Source organism: Protopterus annectens, chromosome 1.part0, assembly GCF_019279795.1.
Source record: "Protopterus annectens isolate FY-2018-M chromosome 1.part0, PAN1.0, whole genome shotgun sequence".
NCBI lineage: Eukaryota > Metazoa > Chordata > Ceratodontiformes > Protopteridae > Protopterus > Protopterus annectens.
This window is the reverse complement of record NC_056725.1, coordinates 1,829,329,489-1,829,352,300: the sequence shown is the minus strand read 5'-3', so window position 1 is coordinate 1,829,352,300 and position 22,812 is coordinate 1,829,329,489. Positions and strand designations below refer to the sequence as shown.

General features: G+C 40.9%; 1 protein-coding gene across 1 annotated transcript in view; it reads right to left on the bottom strand.

Annotated features, from left to right (window-relative positions):
- The window catches only part of OXCT1 (3-oxoacid CoA-transferase 1), a 1,765,637-nt gene that overhangs the window by 771,674 nt on the left and 971,151 nt on the right, over positions 1 to 22,812 (bottom strand). Inside the window, exon 8 of the mRNA XM_044069775.1 lies at positions 11,437 to 11,544. Coding sequence (XP_043925710.1) covers positions 11,437 to 11,544 — 108 coding nt within the window. The remainder of the gene's footprint in view (positions 1 to 11,436; positions 11,545 to 22,812) is intronic.

Here is a 22,812-nt window from a genome sequence, read left to right as displayed (position 1 = left end):
GCTTCTTTTGTATTTTCTGTCATATGCTACCCTTGACACACTGTGCTAGTTGGTTGCAGCCCCTCTAATTCTAGCTTTGACCTCCTCTTCCAGACTTCCCTTCTTAACCACCCCTCACAGCTACCTTATCTCTTCTATCTCAATTCTAAACTACTTCTGCTTTCCATCATTTGATGGCATTACAATGATTTGTACTCAGTTTCATACTATATACGTGTAGTTTTGCACTACATTCCCCTATCCTCCACTCAAGTTCTTTTTCAGAGTCTGCCTGTAATGATACATTGTTTATAGCAACTTTGTTGATCCATCCCCTCCAACCTGTTTGTTATTATAGTCCATCACCAGTATGAACAGCAGTTGTCTAAGAGATGAACCTTGAAGTACATCCACTCCCAATGGAAACCTTACTGTGAGTCCAAACACTGTGTGTGCACTTGTGTCATGAGGCCCTTATAGAAAGCTTGCACAAATTCTACCAATGATTCTGAAATTTCAAACCATCACAAGACTGCCCAAATCAGCTTTCTCCAAATCTAAATTTCTCACTATAAATGTTGGGTTGGTTGTGCTGCATCCTGGTCTGAATTCAAATTGCTCACCTCCTATTTTACTTTCTACTACTCTGCATGTTTGTTTTTCCGTCACTCCAGAGCTTTCATGCAGTGTGACAGGAGTTTGATACCTGTATATTGCCCACAGATATGAATGTCCCCTTTGTGTTCTTGAACACTGGCTCTAGTACGCTTATTCTCCAGTCATTTGGGATATGCCTTTGTCTCCATACTACTATGAGTACCCACGAAGACCACCACAGGAATATACAGGTGAAAAAGTTGGCTTCCCTGACTCTGCAGGTTGAGGAGACCAATGCAGTAACATGCAAAAGTGGCTACATGCAGTACGATGTTGGGATTACATGCCAGTGACCCACAGCAGTTGTTTGCACAGTACTGGATCACAGCATGCACAAGTTGCACAGAAGGATACTTTAGTAGTAGTCATTCCTGAGAATAGGCTGTCTTCCCTCACTTACAGGGTGTATATGCAGCTATATATTCAATTTGTGGACAATATGCAGGTACACACTGCAAGCAAACAATAGTGAAGCTTAATGAATGTACCTATACCTTGTTCCCGGGAAAGGGCTCAAATATAAATGTCACTACAGTACCACAGAACACTTTGTCACTCCTCAGGGCTGTGTCTTCTGACAATCATAGGAAGTTACTAGACTATTAGCCCTGAGGCCCTTATAAGACTAGCCATGAGTTTAGCCCATGTTTTGACAAGTCAGCACCCAAAGCCCCTGTCCAGCAGGGACACAGGTAGAATCCCAAACTGGCTTCCAAATGTCAAAACAGTGGTGGTGATGCTGTTCCTTCTTCAGTCTGGCATTTAAAAAAGGAGGACTATCTGCTTAACCTACAAGTATGTAGCAGTCTGTGCAGCATATACACAAATTAAACAAAGCCAAGTTCCACGTGTCTTTGAACTGCTACATTTCAGTGAAGCAGAAGGGTGACATAATGCACAGCTAGGGTGCACATCACACAGCTATCCTATAAGAAAGTGCTGCTTGCAGTAGGATACACTGCCACTGATTCACAATTCACATATGCATGCTGAATTTCAGGCCACCATCTTGTTTTACAGGACATTCATAGTAATGACCACTTATGCTTACATGCTATCCCCTTGTAGAACACCTGCCTGATGTGCCAAGTAGAGCAAGATAATGTTCTGCTTTGTAGCACAGCCAGTTCATGGAGCAGCTGCTGGCACTCTATTATGATTGATTTTATACTGTGAATGTCAGACATATAATCTACTTGATAGAATCCTACATGTATCCCCAGGACTGGTATGCAGTGCTGATGTATGGTGACCTGTAGCAACTGCATCCTAAAAATATCCTTCATACTATGTTTCTTTTCTGCAGTCAAAGAGCTGTAGATATATCAACCACCACCTCCCCCTTCTTCCTTTGGCTGCAAATGGGGACAGGAACTGGCTTATCGGGTGGAGGTCTCAAATACCTCCCAAGCCCAGTTGTCTGCATGATAGGAGGTTGACAGTGTGATGGCCTACTGGCTGTTACCATGCCTTCCTGGAGTTTACAGTAGATGTACTTAATGGGCAAGCCCCTGTCATCAGGCCACTTGAATAGGGTATATGGCCCTTATCACTGGCACCAAAACTCATCTGAGACATCTTCTGGATCAAACTGACATCCCTCTGGAGCAGTTAGCAGACAGCACACTGCCCACATCCTATATTATCCCCTGCTAGGTGTACCTCCATCGTATTGTGCTATAACCCAGTCCTTGTGCACTGTTCACTCTTTTGCATCAACATCTGTTCAACTTCTGCTTCTCTTTGCCCAGCTAATGTCCCTCTAACCAAGTCTGCATACAACCACTCCTGCTTGTCTGTATTATTTTTCTGTTTGTCTGTACGTCCCATGGCCTATCGTTCTCCACCTTTCCTTCCTTGATTTTTTCTCACCGTTCCCATCACCCTTTCTCTCCCTCCCCCCCCCCTCTCTCTCTATATATATATATATATATATATATATATATATATATATATATATATCTAGTTGGTACCTGCTTTCCTCTAATTTTCCTTTGTGCTTCCCTTCTGTGTTTTCCTTTGTTTGCCATATTCCCCACTTCTCACTCGCCTATATTCCACTTTCCTCTCCTTTTATGGTCAGTAAGAGTCCAGTTGACATGCAGCAGGTGAGGTGTTTGCATTGTGCTTCAGCTTAATGTAATGAGATGCTTGCCAACAGCTTGCTCCAGCATGTTCTTACTCATATTACCTTGTAACTTAGCAAATATTTTAAATTGCTAGGAATAGAGCAGAAATACCCATCAAATCAAATGGAGTAATGTGCTATAAGCTAATCACAATATAAAATCAAATATTAAACATGGCATATATAAAACAGAACACTTAAAGCAGAAATCACATACAGAATGAATCAATAAAACTAAATGTGATAAGAAATACTAAATACTGTTTTCAGGTCAGGTCAAAAGAAAGTTGTACAATTTAAGGGACCTTTCAAAGCTGCTCGTGATAAACTTAGCTACTTCATCTTCCTTGAAAAGTTACTAGCTCTGCACGAGTCTACCTGCCTGTTGGTGTGAAGCAGTAGAAGTCACTTTAAAAGTGACACGCTACATCAGGTACACCATTCTGCATAGGGAAATACAAGAAAAGTACCTTTCCCCTTAAACACAAGTGAAGCTATTACAAGGGAGGAAGGCCATTGACCAAAACAAATGATATGGACTACATAATTTCTGCATATATGAAACCGAATTTATAGTCCATACAGACAACTCTGTCAACTTGCTATTTAAGCCATACTAAATATTATTGTATGTATCCAAGATAAGTAAGTCTAGACTTACAAGAATGAAAAATAATTTTCAGAATTTGCTACTTGACCAACAATAATAAGATGTATAAAATAAATGAATAAGACAGTACTAAGCTCTCAGCAGTTTGTGTACAAAGCTCCAGACAATGTCTAACCCTGATACAAGTCTATGGTTATGCATCTCAGGATATATGATGTAAATTCTCACCCTCCATTTGGGCACTTGGGTACTTCCCTCCTACGCACAGAAATATGTTTACAATGTACTAAAACTGCTAGAATTCAGTCTGTATTCCCATAAAATTAAAGAAAATAAGCTGTCTAAAATGTAAGGTGCACAGATATTGCAAACACAACAAACACAAACAAATTACTTACGTTTTTCTTTCACTGACAAAAAACAAGCTTGCTAGAATTAAAACACTTGCAAGAAGACTTGACAACCATTGCAGATGGTTTTAGCACCAGGCTCTGTGGCAGACAGGGATAAAGCTTCAACTACTACCCAGATGACCAGTGTTCCATTAGTGTCACATGCACCTATGGGTGTAGGCAGGGGGTAGGGCAGATGAACTTGAATAGCCGTGCCAGCTCACTTAGCCTGAGATGAGGCAGACAGCAAATGCTGCCACATTGTTGTCAAATCAGCAGATGATAACCATGCTGACTCAAGATGTTAACTGTGCATACACAGCTAAGTCAGGGAAAAATATCCTTGAAAGCCCAAATATTTCCTACCTGACTAAGGAAGCCATAGTGAGTCAAGTGGGCCATGTGAAAGGAGGTGTTAAGCAAGGAGGGTAACGACACCAGGACTCCCTAGCTTTTGGTTGTCACATCCACTAGGAACAAATGGGCTGATAGAGCTTCCTGGCTTGGAACCAGATAGGTTAAATGACTTACATAACCATGTGGAAGCCTCATTCTTGGTCATGGGGAGACTGAATGGCCAACTGAGATCAGAAGAAGAGCCTTTAGGCCATGTCTGGTAGAGGAGAAAAATTATGGCTGGCTTTGAAGAGATACAGCAAATGAATTAGGACAGTGAAGAACACTGGGGATGTACAACAAATGTGAATGGGCTGGTTTCCTGGTATGATATATTTTATTAAATCTCTTCAGGGAAGGTGCCCACATTGTTGAAAAGTAGAATGGATTAGCTGAAATCAGATCAGCTAGTATTTTAATTTATTTATTTATTTCATTTTTACATTTGTTAACTGGGAAAGTCCACTGGACACAGGTCTTTTTTCAGTGGAGGCCTAGGGAGAAAATATACACAAATAACGTACAAGTATAATAATATAAAGTAGATACAAATAGAAATCCAATATACAATAATATTACAACAATGACATACAGACTACAGTGATGCCAGATATGGCAACACATTACAGTTTATGCATAGCATGATCTGGTAACAATGTACATCACAGAGATGGAACAGGTGTTGGAGAGAAACCAGTTGATGAAAGGTACTGATTAAGGTATATATAGGAAGAAGCAGTTGAGGTTATAGTGTATGCAGAAGGTAGCAGTTTTAGGAGTAGTTTAGGAGATATATGATCAGTGGTCAAAGGTGTTGTTACACTTTAGATTTTAGTTATTAGTACAGTATATACAGTATTGCAGAGTATTTAATGTTGCAGAATGAGCTGAGTCCGAGTTTGATAAGGATGGGGATGCAGTGGCTTAATTAGCTTTACATTTATGGGGCAAATTACCCAGAGCTAGCACAGCAGCATAGCCATGCATTAGCCAGCTGAGTTTTCAACATATGTTTAAATTGTGCTAAGGAAGATTGGGGTACTATACCGTGGGGGAGTGAGTTCCACTTTTTGGATATGAAGTTAGAGAAGAGGGAATCGCCAGCTACATTATTGGCTTTAGTTACTTGTAGTAGTAGCCTGTGACTAGCATGGAATGATCTGTTGTTTGAGTATGGGAGTTTTAAGTTTCACAGGACAGGAGCTTTTATCAGGTTGGTAAATGACATTGTGGGCAAAGATCAGTTGAATATAAAGGAGTAAATGTGGAAGTTCAAGCCAACTGAATTGTTTAAGAGCTGATCAATGATGTGATCTGAAGGGGGAGTCTGTGGCAAACTTGGCTATTTAATTATAGCAGGAATTGAGTTTGTTGATTTCAGTCTTTTTCAAGTTTGTGATTATAGGGGAAGCATAGAGGAGTGGAGATATGAGACTGATACATGCAATGGTGGACTTTGCTTAGTAAGGAATTGTTTATTTCTGTAGACAATATCCAATTTTTATGGATTTTTTTATGATCTGCGAGATATGAATGTCAAGTTTCATATTATAGTCAATTTCGACACCCGGGAGTTTGGTGTGAGATTACAGGAGAAATGATGGTCTTGTTTATGGACATAATATTGAAGGAGGGACTAGGTGGGGTAATGTTTGCTGGGTTAAATAGAAGAAGTTTAGTTTTGCTTGGGTTTAGAATTAGATTGGAGATTTTAGCCAAGCTTCAATTGAGAGAAAGGAATTTTGTGTTATGATTGTAGCTCATGAAGGGAGGAGGCAGAGCATATTAAGACAGAGTCATCTACATATTGGATAACTGAGGCGTGAAGACAGGAAGCATGTAGTTTGTTGGTGAAAAATGAAAAAATAGTGGTCCTAGAATGGGGCCTTGGGGAACTCCTATTGTAACTGGAAGGAGAGGGAAGAGGTCTTTCTGCCATTGAACTGCTTGCTGACAACCTGAAAAGTGGCTTTTTAACCAAGAGCTAGAGTGATGACTGATGTTAAATTCAGAAAGAACTTGAATATGTTTACTATGTGACACCATGTCAAAGGCCTTGGAAAGGTCAAGAAAGGTAACAGATAGGAATTTCCCATTATTTCTGTGGTGGTTAACAGTATTAATGAAGGCTGTTAATGCAGTGGTGGTGCTGTGGGAGGGACAAAAACCATGCTGGGTACTGGTTAAGAGTTTGTGTGTAAGTGATCGATAATTTGTTTGTGTACGCATCTTTCAAGGATTTTGGATAGGGGAGGTAGAATGGCTACTGGGTGATAATTGGTCAATTCTGTATGGCATGCTGCATGTCAAGAAGAAGCTGTTTGTTTGCTTGGTTATTTATGGACTTTCTTAACCAGGTAAATGGGATTTTATAATCTGGTTCATCGAACACCATATACTCCATTTTAATTACACAGTGTAAAAGATTCATAGGTCTGCAGGCTTCCGTTCACTCATTCCTGTTATCAATCAAGTGCTGTAATACTTCTTTCAGCACTAGCTACATTACAAAACTTGTTTTTCCTTTGTAAAAAGTATTGTATTTCACATTCATAGAGTTTCTCACACACAGTCACAACAGTGTTACTAATGGGGACAAATATATTAGGTCTTTTTAATTAAGACAAATGTCAACAGTCTTCTCTAAACAGCAACTGCAGTTCAAGTCTCCTGGTAAATAATTTCAGTTTTTTAAAGATTTCAGTACTCTTTGTTCTAAAAGAAGGTATAAATATAAACCCTTTATTTGCAGCAACCTGTAGTCTACTGAGGTGTAACACAGTCAGATTTAAAATACTAGTTTCATTACTTCCAGATGCTTATGTTTGGACATTCTCTGACTCCATACTCATCTAACTCACTTTAACTATGTCTATTTGTTGCAACCTAATCTTTTGTGCATTCTGTAGGTTTCCACATCTGAGTAAAATCCATATCCCTCCCGGTCAACAGTATAATGTTAACCAATGTGTCAAGGACATCTGATCTGAGTTCAGTTGCCAAAGAAACGTGTCCACATATACCATTTGATAATTTAAAGAAGAAATGTCTTTTTTTGTCTTGATGCTATTTTTTGCCTACCAGATTTTGTACTAACATTTAGCTCATTGAGATAGTGGAGACTTGCTTATGTTGCCGTCATGTTTAACTGAATCCAACAATTAATTTTCAACTGGTTCTAAAAGGAATTAAAAATGTTATCTATGAACAGATGCAGAATATATGTAAACAAGTATTCTGCTTTTTATGATTAAGTGAAAATTGTTGGATTTAAGTAAATACTCAAAGGAAAAAGAGGAAATAATTATAGATTCATGTACATAGTAAAACATTCTACAAACAAAACATTCTTATAAATTAAATGTAGACCAGTAAGAACTAGAGATAGCATTAGGTACACTTCTATCTATATAAAAACAGACAACTCTTGCCACACTATTTCCATAAACCTTTCTACATGCAAAGTTCCATTACCCACAGAGGACAGCACACAGAGTAATCAGTATCTGTGCCTCATCGATTTCTTCTGAATTATTATTTTAGTAGCTATGTATATGCTGTTCCAACATGAATACATTTTTTCAGCTTGAGGAACATTTAGGATTAATCTATATAAACAGGACCTAAATCAACTGCCAGTACAACAACAAATTAGAAACCTTGATGACCAAACAAAATTCAAAATGAAACTTTTACTCGCATGGTTGCAGAATACAAATGCACTTGATATGACCCAAGCTAAATGAACAGTACACAACCGTATATACAAGCACGTTTGTCTCTGCATTCTTCAAACAAGGGCAAGTGTAATAGGACTGGATAAGTGGGCTTTGATGTAATTATACAGAAAACAAAAGACTGTAACCAATATGTAATAGTACTATTCCTGTATTCATTATATATATATTTATATATATATATATATATATATATATATATATTTATTTATAGAGAGAGATGTTTTAATGCTTGATTTATTGCAACCATACAAAAAGTTGCCAATATGCCCATAGGACATGCCAAAAGAATTCCTTTCCCCTTACTCTGACCTTTGCAACAGTAACACAGCCATCCCACGGAATGTACAACCATGTTCACTACCCCACTTTCTTCTTGCACTACATCCACTTCAAATAAATTTAAGATTGACTACAGAAAATCCCATTACATACTCCCCTAGGAACAGACAGTTACATCCATGGTGTATTTTACCTATATATATATCTCACTTTATATTTGGCATGAAGCAATCATCAACCCCATGCCTAAAAAAAGGTTATGTATTCTACCTCTCAACCTCTTAGAGTAAAAAATCTGGACAAAGCATAAAATGATGGGGGGACAAATAGGGACAGATTTGAAATATTGCTCTTACAAACTTAGAAAGTTGATAGAATAATAGGTTTTGCATTAACATCAATTTTCTGAAGGATTTGGAGTCTTAAACTCAAATGTTTGTCATTATTTAATTACTTAAATCCTCAGCTATTTGCCAGAAAAGTACAGATTTTAGGAGGAATACACCAAAAACATGAGTCAAAAATCTGGACATTCTGCAAAAATCTGTACAGTTGAGAGGTATCAAACTCAATTCCTCAGTTTCAAAATTAACAAAACTAAAACAGGCAGTAACACAAAGATTCATTTGTGCTCTTCTTCTGTTCTGTTTGTTAATCATTTTCCAACCAAATTCCAACAAATGATCTACTTTACACTGAAGACGTACTTCGTGACACAGACTCAAACCCTAATACTATTGAGTAAACACTGGGAAAAAAACTTTCCACACACTAACCTCATGGTTACAAGACAACTATTCACAAACTAAAATATGTATACTCCAACTGACAACAACAACAAAACAAAATAAAAAAAAAAAAAAAAAAAAGCAGCTAGGAAGTACCAACTGTTTTCACTGCCGAGGTTAATGGCTAGACCAAAAGCATTTAACTTCCAGTTTCACATGGAACACACCAAAACCAAAATTAGCAAAGCACTACTTTGGGTCAATAAAATCTCTCTCTTCTTAGGCTCTGAAGACAACAGAGCCATAGGAAAAAGTAGACTTCCCATCACAGCATTCTTATCCCATCAGTCAAGATTCCTTACAGACCACTGTTAAATATGCCTGCATTTTGATACATGACAACCTCCAAGGGAACACCACTGCTCTGTTGTATGAAAAACCAAGTGGTTCCCAATTCAGTAAAGTTGCAACCTCCTACTAGGATCCTGCTACACAACTAACAATGGAATTTTTATGGAATTTTTTCCACTTTTCTGACAAAAATCTTAGGACAAAAACTGGAAAACACCAATTATATTGGATTCCATCCAACATCCCTGCTGTCTAAACTCAATATGGACCTTTTATTTCTGTAATTCTATGTTATTGTCTTATCACCTAGGTGGCGTTAGAAAAATGTCTACAGGGTTCAGTGACTTACAACCATAAACAAATCCAATAAAAAAACAAATAAAATAAATGTTCGTAAGCAATGAAAAAGTTCATTTACCAGCTGCTTTCTCTCATGATGATCATCTGTTTTGTGTTTTTTTTTTTTTGCTTCCCAAATCCTGACACTAAGCTGTAATTTTACTTTCCAAAGCAGCTTATATAGTTTTTTTCAACTTGTATTACTTTGTGTTTTCTGCCTGTGAAATGAGACCGGGGATCCATTTGTTACATTCAAAACAACTTGGAGAAGTAACATTAAATAATTCATCTAATTTCAGCATCTGCAAGGCAAGTTTAATTACAGGAGAGAGAAATCTAGTAGCCAACAAAAAGGTAAGTCTCACATGTTTTTTTTTTTCCAGGAGCAATGTGCCAGACCTCAAATTTAAATTACTCCTCTGGATTCAAGTCACACTTCAAAATAACATGTTCCCTGATTATTTCTGTCCCTTCTACTGAAATTATTACCTCTTTAATCAGACTAAATTTGCTTCCTCCTGCCACCACTGTGAAATGGTCCACAAATCCAATATCATACAAATGTGTTCCATAAACAATACAGCCACCAGTCCATAACTGGTTTGAATAAGGCACTGTCCTAAACAATATGCTGTGCCCAGTACCATGCATTGTTCTACCTCCATGCGGCTAGAAGAGTAACCAAACATTCACAGGACCAGTGGAAAGCAAGCTCCCCCTCACTATGAACAACCCCAAAAAACAATAAACAAAAAGCTGGCCTCACCTCATATCTTTAACCAGGCAGAATTTCAAACTTAACACAGTGATGGAATGATTTTATGGTTATTTAAAATAAATAGCAGACAGACTTATGCCACAAAATTAAAATTCTTTGTGCAGTTTTTAATGTTTATGACCAACTCAGATCTTATTTTGTAACATTTGATATCTCCGAAGAATCAGAGGCACTAAGGTGTCATCATTCTATTCAACATAAAGAATACAAGTTTATGAAGAACACTAGCCATGATTAAAAATCTTTTTTAAAATCACCAAATATCTTTAGTGAAAAGTTAGATATTTTTACATATATCCTTCAAGAAGAAATAATATATTACTGCTCCATACTTCTGCTTCTATATAAATAGTTTTCAATGTATACAAACAAATATCAAAATCATGGTACATTTCCCAGAGTAATTAGGTGCACTCAAAGAATTCCATCAAGGTATTTGGCTATTAACAGTATATAAACAAACAGCTCTACCACAAAAAAAAATGAATACATACACAAAACATTTAGAAACCAGGAAAGCCGTGTCTGGCAGGATGGGCAGCAGAGAAAATAAACTTAAGGAACCTCTACTCTTCCATTTCTTAGTGATATAATTCTTGGCTCTCAGAAGACAGGAAAGTTAAATGATGTTCACTGTTTAGCCAAATCTCTTTTTGTAAAAAAAAAAAAAAAAAAAAGGCATGGTCACTAACAGAATCTTCCCAGCAATAAAACCTCAAATACATACAGACACCGCTTCTCACAGTTCCCAAGCACATACCAATCTGCCATCTCATGAATCTCCATGCCATCTCCAGCATCCTGGAAAAAGGGAATATCATAGCCACAATAGTGTGAGCACAAAAAAAAAACTGATGGAAAAGCTGACACACACAAACAAAATACTATAAATCTGTGTGTGTGTGTGTGTGTGTGTGTGTGTGTGTGTGTGTGTGTGTGTGTGTATGTATGTATGTATGTATACACACAATATACGTATATTATATGTAAGTAATGAATTTTCTTATAAATAGGGATAGAAACACTTCCTGTAAATATAAGGCTGTCAATCACACTCACCTCAATTCTCTTTTCATATTTTTCACCCTTAATGATTCTGTGTACATAGATGCTAGGAATATGAATATCTTCTGGGGCAAATGTTCCAATGTCAACTATTTCTTCAACCTATAAACAGAATGAAAGTTAGATATAACAGCAGCACAACATAAATGGTTACCTTTACTTTAACTTACCTTTATGCAACTAAAACATTCAAAGACAAATTAATAAAACCCACTTGTTAACCAGGTAGTCCCACTGGACACAAGTCCCTTTTCAGGGGAGCAATGCCTGGTTAAGTGACTTGCTCAAGATTACAAAGTAGGCTAATGAGGGCTGAGGGAATCACACAATGTACCACAGGAACTACACCTCACAGCCATAACCCTAAGTGCCAACTGCCAGAATAGGCAGAAATTAATGAACATTCTTCAGAAACATCTTACTTAACTGTTAATTCATACAGAAAAATGGTGGCAGTTACTCACATCCATATACTTTCTACTAATATTCTATTACAAGAAAGGAGGATTTTACATAGGTTATATAGCTACAAACTGAAAGTAAACAAAACTACAGTTAGCTGCATGCCTCATCAGTTTTAGTAAAGCACCCAACCCAGTACTGTGCCCTGCGTTTTTCTCTTCTGCGTCAACTTTCTGCAGACATTAGCAATAATGACTTATCAGCTGATAGCTGGTGAAATATACAGCTAAACCCAGTCTGTATTTTAATTCTGACAATGAGCATACTGTTTTGGTATGTTTTCATTTTTTTTTTGCCTGTCCCTGACTATTACCATGTAAATAGGCTGTGCTATACAATAAAAGGCCTTCAAGGACAACTACTTCCACAAACCACCAAATTAATGAGCAGAAATAACTAATATTTTGCAGACACTGTGTATGAGGACTAATTCCTGCAATCACACCCTATCACTTCAAAAGCCAATCATTCTCACAGCCATCATCCAAACGCACCAAACCAAGCTCCATTGCACAAACCACATCTCATCTCTTTTAGTCTCAGACTATGGCATGAACTCCCTATGAGTTTAAAGGATATTCCCACATACTTACTTCAAACCACAGTTCAAAGCTTACTTGAAGAAGCAGAACAAGTGTAAATGCCTAAACTTAGAATTTCTAACCTAAAAAAAAATAAATAAATAACATTACACATACACCTGTATTCATCCCAGCACACTCTCTCTTCCTGTAGGCATCTAAATTATTGTGTACATATACTCCACAGTTGCTGCTATCCTTCTATCTTTTCCTTTATTTCCCTTACTCCTTTCCCATATTATATTTTATTTATTTATACTTTTGTTGACTGGATTAGTCCCACTAGGCTCGTAGCCTCTTTTCAGGGGGAGACCCAACATGGAATTTATTTGGCCAGGGCATCAGGCAACTTCCCCTACTCGTTTTACTGTATGGGGACTCTTTTCATGGTGGCACTTCCTGTCTTCCGGTCTGGGCTCATAGACAGCTCAGAGAACAGGAAGCAGGTTGAGGCAAACATGGAGGTTGGGGGAGTTGGCCAAGAGGTGTGTTGTGATTGTACTGCTGTTAGTCAAACAGTAGATGTGTTAAAACTAACAGACAAGGAATTGTGGGCAAAAAAGAGGTCAAGAGTTGAAGATAATGTGTTGGAGATGGGGAAAAGGCAGTCAAGCCTTTTCAAAGAAAAGTTAATATGTTGGAAGAAAGTACAGTTGTGTACACTTACCATAAATGTAGATGTTCGAGTGTATTCACTGTTGCAGTGGTTACAAATGGGTTATCTGGCTGCTGGTAGTCCGCAGTCGGCCAGAATACCAAAGTCCTTGGTATATGACGTTGGCTGCCTCCGGATTAAGCCTTACGCTAGGACGTCAGCTACAAAGACAGGCAGCAGATGCCATTTCCTCAGTTTTTCTTGCCATAACTGTGAGGAGCCTCCCAAAAAAGGTAAGACCAGGTGAAGAAAACAAAATCCAGTCTGTGCCATAGGGAAAAAAAAGGGGGGTGGAAGGGAGGGAAACCAGGACTGCAACAGTGAATATACTTGAACATCTACATTTATGGTAAGTGTACACAACTGTACTATGTTCATCGTGTTTCACTGTTGCAGTCCTTACAAATGGGTTAATTCCCAATGCCCAGGAAAAAACAAAAAGGGAGGAGGAACACCACTGATTAATGGTTGGTAAGAATGCCCTGCAACACTGCAGTGGCAAAACCAGTCATGGACTTAGAAAACAAGGGCAAATTGTAATGTTTGGTGAATGTGTGGACAGAAGTCCAGGTAGCTGTTTCCAGGATGTCCTTAGTAGGTACACCTCTAAGAAAAGCTGCTGAGGTAGAGGCTGCTCTAGTAGAATGGGTACTAATACCCTGAGGAGGAACCTTGCCATGCTGTAAGTAACAAAAGTGAATACAATGAGCAATCCACTTAGAAATAGTCTGTTTAGAAATAGCCTTGCCCTGAGCTCCAGGAGCAAAACTGACCAACAACTGATCTGACTTTCGAAAAAGGTTTAGTCCTGTCCAGGTAAAATCTAAGTGGTCTATGCACATCCAGGGAATGCAGTAACCTTTCTCCTCTATTCTGATGATTAGGAAAGAAGGTAGGCAGGTGGATAGACTGGTTGAGAGTCAGGCTAGAAGCCACCTTAGGCATAAAAGAAGGATTAGTCCGAAGAGAAACCCGATCCACATGGAAAGTAATAAAGGGCTCTATTGCCATTAAGGCCTGCAGCTCAGACACTCTTCTAGCTGAAGTAATGGCCAAAAGAAAAGCAGTTTTCCAGGAGAGAAACTTCAAATCTGCTGAGGCAGCAGGCTCAAAGGGAGGCAGAGTAAGTTTCTCAAGCACAAAATTAAGATCCCAAGCCGGAGTAGGTGCCCTTCTGGGAGGCTTTAAATTGCTAACTCCCCTGAGGAACTGTTTCATCAAGGGGATGAGAGAAAATGGGTTGTTCAAAAGAACAGTGAGCAGAAATAGCTGAAGCATGAATCTTGATAGAAGAGAAGGAAAGTCCACCATTAAGTAAACCTGCCAGGTAATCAAGAATTAGAGGAAGAGTAGGCTGAGATGGGTCTTCTCCTCTAGTCTGCATCCAAATGGAGAATCTTTTCCACTAATCTGCATAAGATTTCCTAGTACTAGGCCTCCTGGCCTCACGAAGGACCTCAACTACCTGTTGAGAAAGGTCTAAATTATGAGCCAGGCAGTCAAATGCAGAGTCTGAATGTGAGGATGCAGAATCGCTCCTCTGTCCTGAACCAAGAGATTTGGTATCAGGGGAAGATGCCAAGACTGAGACTGGGAGAGACTGCAAAGAAGTGGATATAATTGCTGCCTGGGCCAGTCTGGAACTATGACAATAGCCCTTGGTTTTTCGTCCCTTATCTTTAAAAGCACTCTGGGAAGAAGAGGCAGATGAGGGAAGGCATAGACTGATAGCTGTGTCCTAGGGAAGGACAGAGCATCCACTTTCCAAGCCTTGTCGTGATGATCCCTGGTGCAAAAGGTTGGAAGAAGGTGGTTGGTCGGAGAAGAAAAGAGATCCACGTGGGGAGTGCCCCAATGCTGAATAATGCGATGAAAGATGGTCTTGTTTAGTTGCCACTCATGAGGATCCAGGACCTGCCTGCTCAACCGGTCCGCCAAGGTGTTGAGCCTCCCTGGAAGAAACTGGGCTATCAGATGAATGCCCAGAGAAGCTGCCATGGACCATAGTCTCATGCTTTGTCGGCACAGGGGTTAAGAGTGTGTCCCTCCCTGCTTGTTGATGTACCACATGCTTTTAGTGTGTATGTCCTGACTAGAAGACTACCAGCTAAGAGAAGATGCTTGAAAGCCAACAAGGCCTGCTGAACTGCCATCATTTCCTTCAGATTCATATGCAATTGAGCTTGATGATAGCTCCAAGCTCCCTGAATGCATGTGCCCTCTAGATGTGCTCCTCAAGAGTAGTCCAAGGCATCCGTGGTGAGAGTCTGGTTGGCAGGAGGTGGACAGAAAGGTAGGCCTTTGTTCTGTGCACACCAAAGGAACTCCGTCTGCAGGCAGGGAATCAGAGGAAGAGTCAAGTCCAAATCCTGAGTATGTTGACACCAAAGGTTTTTGAGGTACCATTGTATTTTCCTCATATGCAGTCTGGCATATGGAATTATCAGAATACATGAAGCCATGAACCCCAGGGCTTGCAAGAATTGTCTTGCAGGGAGCTGGGTCATGGTTGCCAGGTTCTTGAAGTAATTCAAAAGATGCATTTGTTTGTCTTGAGGGAGAGATACCGTCTGGGTGGCTGTGTTCAGACTCGCTCCCAGGAATATAATCTCCCTGGTGGGTACCACTTTTGACTTCTTTTCATTAATTGCGTAGCCGAAAGAGGTGAGAAGGTTCTTCACAAAGTCCAAATCCTTTAGAAGTTGCTCTGGAGAGTTTGCTTGTATAAGTAAGGGTAAATTTGAATGTTTCTTTGCCTGCAAAAGGCAATGACTGGAGCCAGACATTTTGTAAAAACTCTGGGAGCAGTAGATAAGCCAAAGGGCTGTGCAGAGAATTGGAAGTGCCTGTTCCCTGCCCTGAAATGAAGAAACTGCCTGCAGCTTTCCCTTATAGGGGTGTGCAAGTAAGCTTCTTTTAGGTCCAAAGTCACCAGCCAGGAATCCTTGGCCAGCATTAGCAGCAACTGCTGAAGAGTGAGCATTTTGAGTTTGGGAATCACCAGAAAAGTGTTTAGAATGGACAAATCCCCGTTTTTGGGGACCAGGAAATGTCTTCAGTAAAAACCTTGGCCTATATGTAGTGCAGGAAAGTACAGTTGTGTACACTTGCCATAAATGTAGATGTTCGAGTGTCTTCACTGTTGCAGTCATGACTGTAGGGTTCTCCCCTGCCGGCAGGCAGTCCTCGGTCTGCCAGAATCCCAAAGTCTGGGTCCGGCGTCGGCTGTTCAGCCATGCTCCCTGACGTCAGAGCGCCAGGAGTACAAAGCTGACAGCCGACGCCATGTTCTCCAGTTTTTCCTTGTCCCAGATGTCAGGAGTTCCAAAATGAGTAAGATCCCATACCTTTTGCAAATACACCTCAGAAGAAGGGTGAAAAAAGGAACCACACAAAAGAAAAAATAAGAGGGGACAGGAGGGAGGGAAACCCAGACTGCAACAGTGAAGACACTCGAACATCTACATTTATGGTAAGTGTACACAACTGTACTATGTTCATTGTGTTTCACTGTTGCAGTCATGACTGTAGGGTTGAATCCCAAAGCAGAATAAAAGGGAGGTGGTCATAAAGTAGAGGGGGCAGCTAAAAGGCCCTGCAAGACTGCAGAAGCAAAGCCTGCCCTAGACTTAGAGTAAAGAGGTAGATTGTAGTGCTTAGAAAAAGTATGCACTGAACTCCAAGTTGCAGCTTCCAAAATGTCCTTGGTAGGAACTCCTCTGAGGAAGGCAGCTGAAGTGGCAGCAGCTCTGGTAGAGTGAGTCCTTATAGTCCCTGGGATTTGCTTTCCATGGTGTGAATAGCAAAATCTGATTCCATGAGCAATCCATTTGGAAATGGTCTGTTTTGAAATAGCTTTACCTTGGGAACTTGAAGCATAAGAAACAAACAATTGCTCTGATTTCCTGATGCCCTTGGTTCTGTTCAGGTAAAAACGTAGTTGTCTGTGTACATCCAAGGAATGCAAGATCCTTTCCTCCTTATTTTGAGGAGTGGGGAAAAAAGTTGGCAAGTGAATAGTTTGATTTAAAGCCACTTTGGAAATCACCTTAGGCATGAAAGTAGGATTAGTCCTTAAAGACACCCTGTCTTGATGAAAAATAATATAAGGTTCCACAGCCATGAGAGCTTGCAACTCCGAAACTCTCCTGGCAGAGGTCAGAGCTAACAGGATAGCTGTCTTCCAAGATAAAAACTTGATGTCAGATGTGGCAGCAGGCTCAAAGGGAGGTAAGATGAGTTTTTCAAAAACATAGTTGAGATCCCAAGCAGGAATAGGAGGAGATCTAGGGGCCTTAAGTTCTTAGCTCCCCTGAGAAACTGTCTCATGAGCTGGTGGGAAAAGATTGGAGGGTCTGTATTATAATGAGCAGAAATAGCAGAGGCATGTATCTTTATGGAAGAGAAAGAGAGACCCTTATGTAAGAGGTCTGTCAGGTAAAGTAAAATCAGAGGAATGTTAGGAATAAGAGGATCAGAATCCTGAGCCTGCATCCAGGAACAAAATCTTTTCCATTTTCCTGCATAAGATTTTCTAGTGCTAGGATGTCTGGCTTCTAAAATGACATCCATAACCTGCCTGGGTAGGAGAGAATGAATCAAAGACCCTGGATTAACCAGGCCGCCAGGCTGAGTGTTTTGACATGGGAGTGCAGAACCTGACCCTGGTGTTGGGACAGAAGGTTCGGAATCTGTGGTAAAACCCAAGGGGGCTCCAGGCAAAGATTTTTCAGTGTTGGGTACCAAAACTGTCGAGGCCAATTTGGGGCCAGCAAGATTATCATTTTGGGCTTGTCCTGTTTGATCTTTAATAATACCCGTGGAAGAAGAGGAAGAGGCGGAAAGGCATACCCCGAGAGGTTTCTCCAACTGAATGATAGTGCATCCACTTTCCAAGCTAGTTCGTGGAATGTCCTGGTGCAAAAAATCTGTAGTTGATGATTGAAGTGGGATGCAAAGAGGTCTATGTGAGGACATCCCCAGACTGCTGTAATCATCTTGAATATTTTGGTGTCCAGCATCCATTCGTGTGGATCCAATAGGTTTCTGCTCAGACTGTCTGCCAGGAAGTTTTGCTTCCCTGGTAGAAACTGAGCTTGAAGGTCCAGATTGCAAGCTAGAGCTGTGTTCCAAAGATTCATGGCTAGTCTGCAAAGGGGATAAGAATGAGATCCCCATTGCTTGTTTATGTACCACATAACTGTGGTGTTGTCTGTCCGTATCAGTAGTTGTCCTGGTTGTAGAAGATTCTTGAAGGCCAATAGAGCTTTCTGAATGGCTAACATTTCCTTTAAATTGATATGCAGGTGCTTCTGATCCTTTGTCCAAAGGCCCTGCAGACAGTTGCCCTGAAAATGGGCTCCCCATGCATAATCTGAGGCATCCGTGGTTAGTATCTGAGTGGCAGGAGGCAGACAGAAGGGTCTTCCTTTGTTTTGAGTACATGCCTTGGACCACCAAAGGAATTCCTTTTGAAGACAAGGCAGGACGGAGATCTGTATGTCTAAACTGTGGCAATGCTGAGACCATACACTTTTTAGGTACCACTGTATTTTCCTCATATGTAGTCTTGCATATGGTATGAGAAGGATGCAGGAGGCCATGTAACCCAAAGCCTGCAGGAATCTCCTTGAAGATAGCTGAGTTAATGTTGCCAAGGTTTTGAAAGTTGAAGCCAGCTGTAATTGTTTTTCATATGTCAGAAATGCCATCTGGGTTGTTGTGTTTAGAGCAGCGCCCAGAAAAATTATCTGTTGTGAGGGTGTCAAATTTGACTTTTTTATGTTTACAGTGAATCCCAGGAACTTGAGAAGATTCTGAACAAACTCTAGATGCTGGAGTAAGACATCCTTGCTGTCTGTCTGAATAAGACAGTCGTCCAGATAAGGGTAAATTTGAATTTCCTTGAGTCTGCAATAAGCTACTACTGGAGCCAGGCATTTGGTGAAGACCCTGGGTGCAGTAGACAATCCAAAGGGCAGCGCAGAGAATTGATAGTGCCTCGATCCGGACTTGAACTTGAGGTATTTTCTGCATTCCTGCCTGATGGGAATGTGTAAATATGCCTCCTTTAAATCCAAAGTTACCATCCATGCATTTTTGGTCAGCATTGGAAGTAGCTGCTGTAGAGTAAGCATCTTGTATTTGTAACCTCTTGAAACCACATCCAGAACCCACTTGTCTTGGGTTATATGAGTCCAATTTAGGTGAAAAAGAGAAAGTTTTCCTCCGAGAGGGGCTTCCAGGCAAGAAGTTCCTGCAGCCCAACAGAGGGAGTCATTGAGTCTGTTTTCTATGAGCTTGCGACCTGTCCTCTCCTCCACTAGGGGTGGAAGCAGTCCACTGTCTTGGTCTATAAGAGACTTGTGTTTGAGGCCTTCCTCGGGAGCGTCTGTATCTACCCCTCTGAGGCCTGTCTGAATTGGGAAAGGACCAATTTTTTGTAGGCCAATTCCTACTAAATCTGGGTGGCTGTACTTGTAAGAAATCCTTAACTGTTTGCATGGATTTTGCCTTGTCCTCCATCTTCTTTATCACCTCTTCAGCTTTAGATCCAAACAAAACATTATGCTGAACAGGAGCATCCAATAATTTAGCTTTTACTTGATCTGGCAAATTTTGTTCCTTTAACCATGCATGCCTTCTAATGACTGTGCCAGAGGCAGCAGCCCTACAAGAAGCCTCCAAGGCATCAAATCCACAGTGTAAACCATGCTTCCCAACTTGTTCAGTGGCATGCATTAAGTCATGTAATTCCTTATCATCTGCACAGGCGGAAATGGAAGTAAGCTTTTGTTTTAAAACAGACAGGAGAAATTGCTGGTATTTCAGCATATGAAACTGACAGTTTAAAGCCCTAATAGATAAAGTAGCAGAAGTGTACACTTTTTTGCCCCATCTTTCTAAAGATCTGGAATCCTTCTCAGTGGGAATGGGGTTTTTAGCAGAAGCGGCCTTAACATCCTTAGGACCCTGAGAAATGGTTTCAGGGTCAGCAGTAGGATTCTTGTATAAAAACTGGTGGGAATCAGGAACCCTATAATATCTGTCTGGCTTAACAGGAGCTGGAGGAAAAGAGTCAGGAGTTAAGTTAGCCTCCAAAAAAGCATCATCCACAATATCCAAAATAGGAGGAATAGCCAGGGGTCTATGTTGGGGAAGAAGAAGAAAATTCCTTAGTCTTTTCTTAGATTCCGAGTACTCCTGTCCTTCCCAGTGAAAATGTTCAGAGAAATCCTCAGGGGGAGAAGCTGAAGGAATGGATTCCTCAGCATCAGAATCCTCATAAGGAGGGAAAGAATATTCCTGGTCAGAAGAAGAATCTGAAGAAACAGAAGCCTGATCAGAGGAGTCATAATAAACTTCCTGCCTTGGCCTTTTATCTGGAGGGGGATGTGAACCCCTAATCATAGTAAGTAAGTCCTCCGCCATCTTAAGTAACTGTTTCTGAGACTTGGGTGCCGGATCAGAAGAGGCCTGGGCTGCAGTCTTTGATTTGGAAGGAGTCTTTGCCTTTATCTTTGGCTTTGCCTTTATTAGAAGCTGAGTAGGCCTGAAAACCCCTTCGGAAGCCGGTACCTGCACAGCGGCTCCGGATCCATCCGAAGGAGCATTGTCCGAAGGTCCTGCAACAGAAATATTCAAAGGCCTAGTTGGCTCCTCGTGGGAGTCCGTTTCGGCCATCGGTTCCGAAATGGCCGACAACAGGGGCTGCAAAAACGCCTCACTGAAGACGGCCGAACCTGAAGCTGGCTCTGCTTGTACAACATCGTCTGATTTGGACCTCGGAGGCCTGTCTTTATCCTTGCGTCGTTTGTGAACTCCGGTAGCCGGAACCGTATCCAACAACATTTTATAATTAAAACGCCTACCGAAGTAATGAAATGCAAAATCGTACCTTCGTTTAATCGTACGTTGATTGAATCTAGCACAAAACCAACAACTAGCTACGTCGTGGTCAGGGCCTAAGCAAGGAATACAGTAAGAATGAAAATCCTTATGAGGTATTTACTTCCCACATGAAATACAATTATTAACTTTTTCTGACATCGGACTGGAGCAAGAAAAAAGTTTCCCCAATGGGGTACTTAGCTTTGAGTAGGAGAAGAAAGTCTTCGGACTGTAGTACGTTTATAAAAAATTGTCAGGAGTCAGCCGACCAGTACTTGCGAACTGCTATCACCGCACGGCAAGAAAGACTGGAGAACATGGCATCGGCTGTCAGCTTTGCACTCCTGGCACTCTTACGTCAGGGAGCATGGCTGAACAGCCGATGCCGGACCCAGACTTTGGGATTCTGGCCGAACGAGGGCTGCCTGCCGGCAGGGGAGAACCCTACAGTCATGACTGCAACAGTGAAACACAATGAACATCTAGCTCTATTGCTCCCAGGTTTAGCAAAGAAGAAATCTGTTTTTCTGCTTCTGCCCTGTGAAGTGGGGGAATATCTAGGTATTCATGGAGAACCGGGAAGGTGTGAAAGGAGAATTTGTAGCCCTGGGATACTATTTTTAACACACATTTGTCGTCCATGATAGCGTGCCAGACGTCTGCAAAAATGGCTAACCTTCCCCCCAAAGGAAACCCTGGGCTCGCAGAGGCAAGCAGGGGAAGGCCGGAGTCATTGAGAATGTTTGCCTTGGGAAGTTTGCTTAGAGCTCTCTGATTTAGAAGATGAAGTCTGCCAGTGTTTAGCCTTTTGAGGGGTAGAAGTCTGTCCCCTGAAAGACCTGTAGCCCCTAGATCTAGTGCGACCCTGTTTACTAGGATCAGGAAAAGTCCAACTCTTAGAAGGGTAATGCCTGCTAAAATGAGGAGGCTGAACTTGCAGGAAGTCCTTAGCAGTTTGCATAGACTTAGCCTTATCCTCCAACTTCTTCAACACCTCTTTTGCGTTGCTTCCAAAAAGACTGTCCTTATGCAAGGGCACATCCAGTAGTTTAGATTTTACAGGTTCAGAAAGGGGCTGTTCCCTGAGCTAAGCATGCCTTCTGACAATAGAACCAGTGGCAGCTGCTCTGCAAGAAGCCTCCAAAGTGTCAAAAACCACAATGTTGTGAATGTTTAGTAAACCAGAGTGGCAGAATTCAATAAGTCTTGCATGTCCTTATTCTCCATCTGGGAAGGAACACCAGACATTTTAGCCTTAATGGCCTCCAAAGTATGTTGCTGATACTTAAGCATATGAAAGAGACAATTAACAGACCTAACAGCCTGGGTGGAAGAAGTATAAACCTTTCTACCCCACCTGACTAAGGCCCTAGATTCCCTGTCAGAAGGAACAGGATTTTTAGCAACAGTGGCCTTAACACCCTTAGGGCCCTGAGAAATAATCTCTAGATCAGCAGTAGGATTTTTGCAAAGGAACTGATGAGAATCAGGAACTCTGCAATACCTGTCAGGCTTTCTGGGAGAAGGAGGAACAGAATTAGGAGTCAAAGAATTTTCCATGAATACATCAACAACTTCCAAAACTGGAGGAATAGACAAAGGCTTATGCTGAGGCAAATCCAAGAATTCCCTAATCCACTTCTTAGACTGAGGGTAGTCCTGACTTTCCCATCTGAAATGCTCCCTGAGGGTATTCAAGGTATCCCCAAATGAGGAATCCTCAGGGGGAGAGGTTGAAGGGATAGAGTCTTCGGCATCAGAATCCTCAAAACCAGAAAAAAG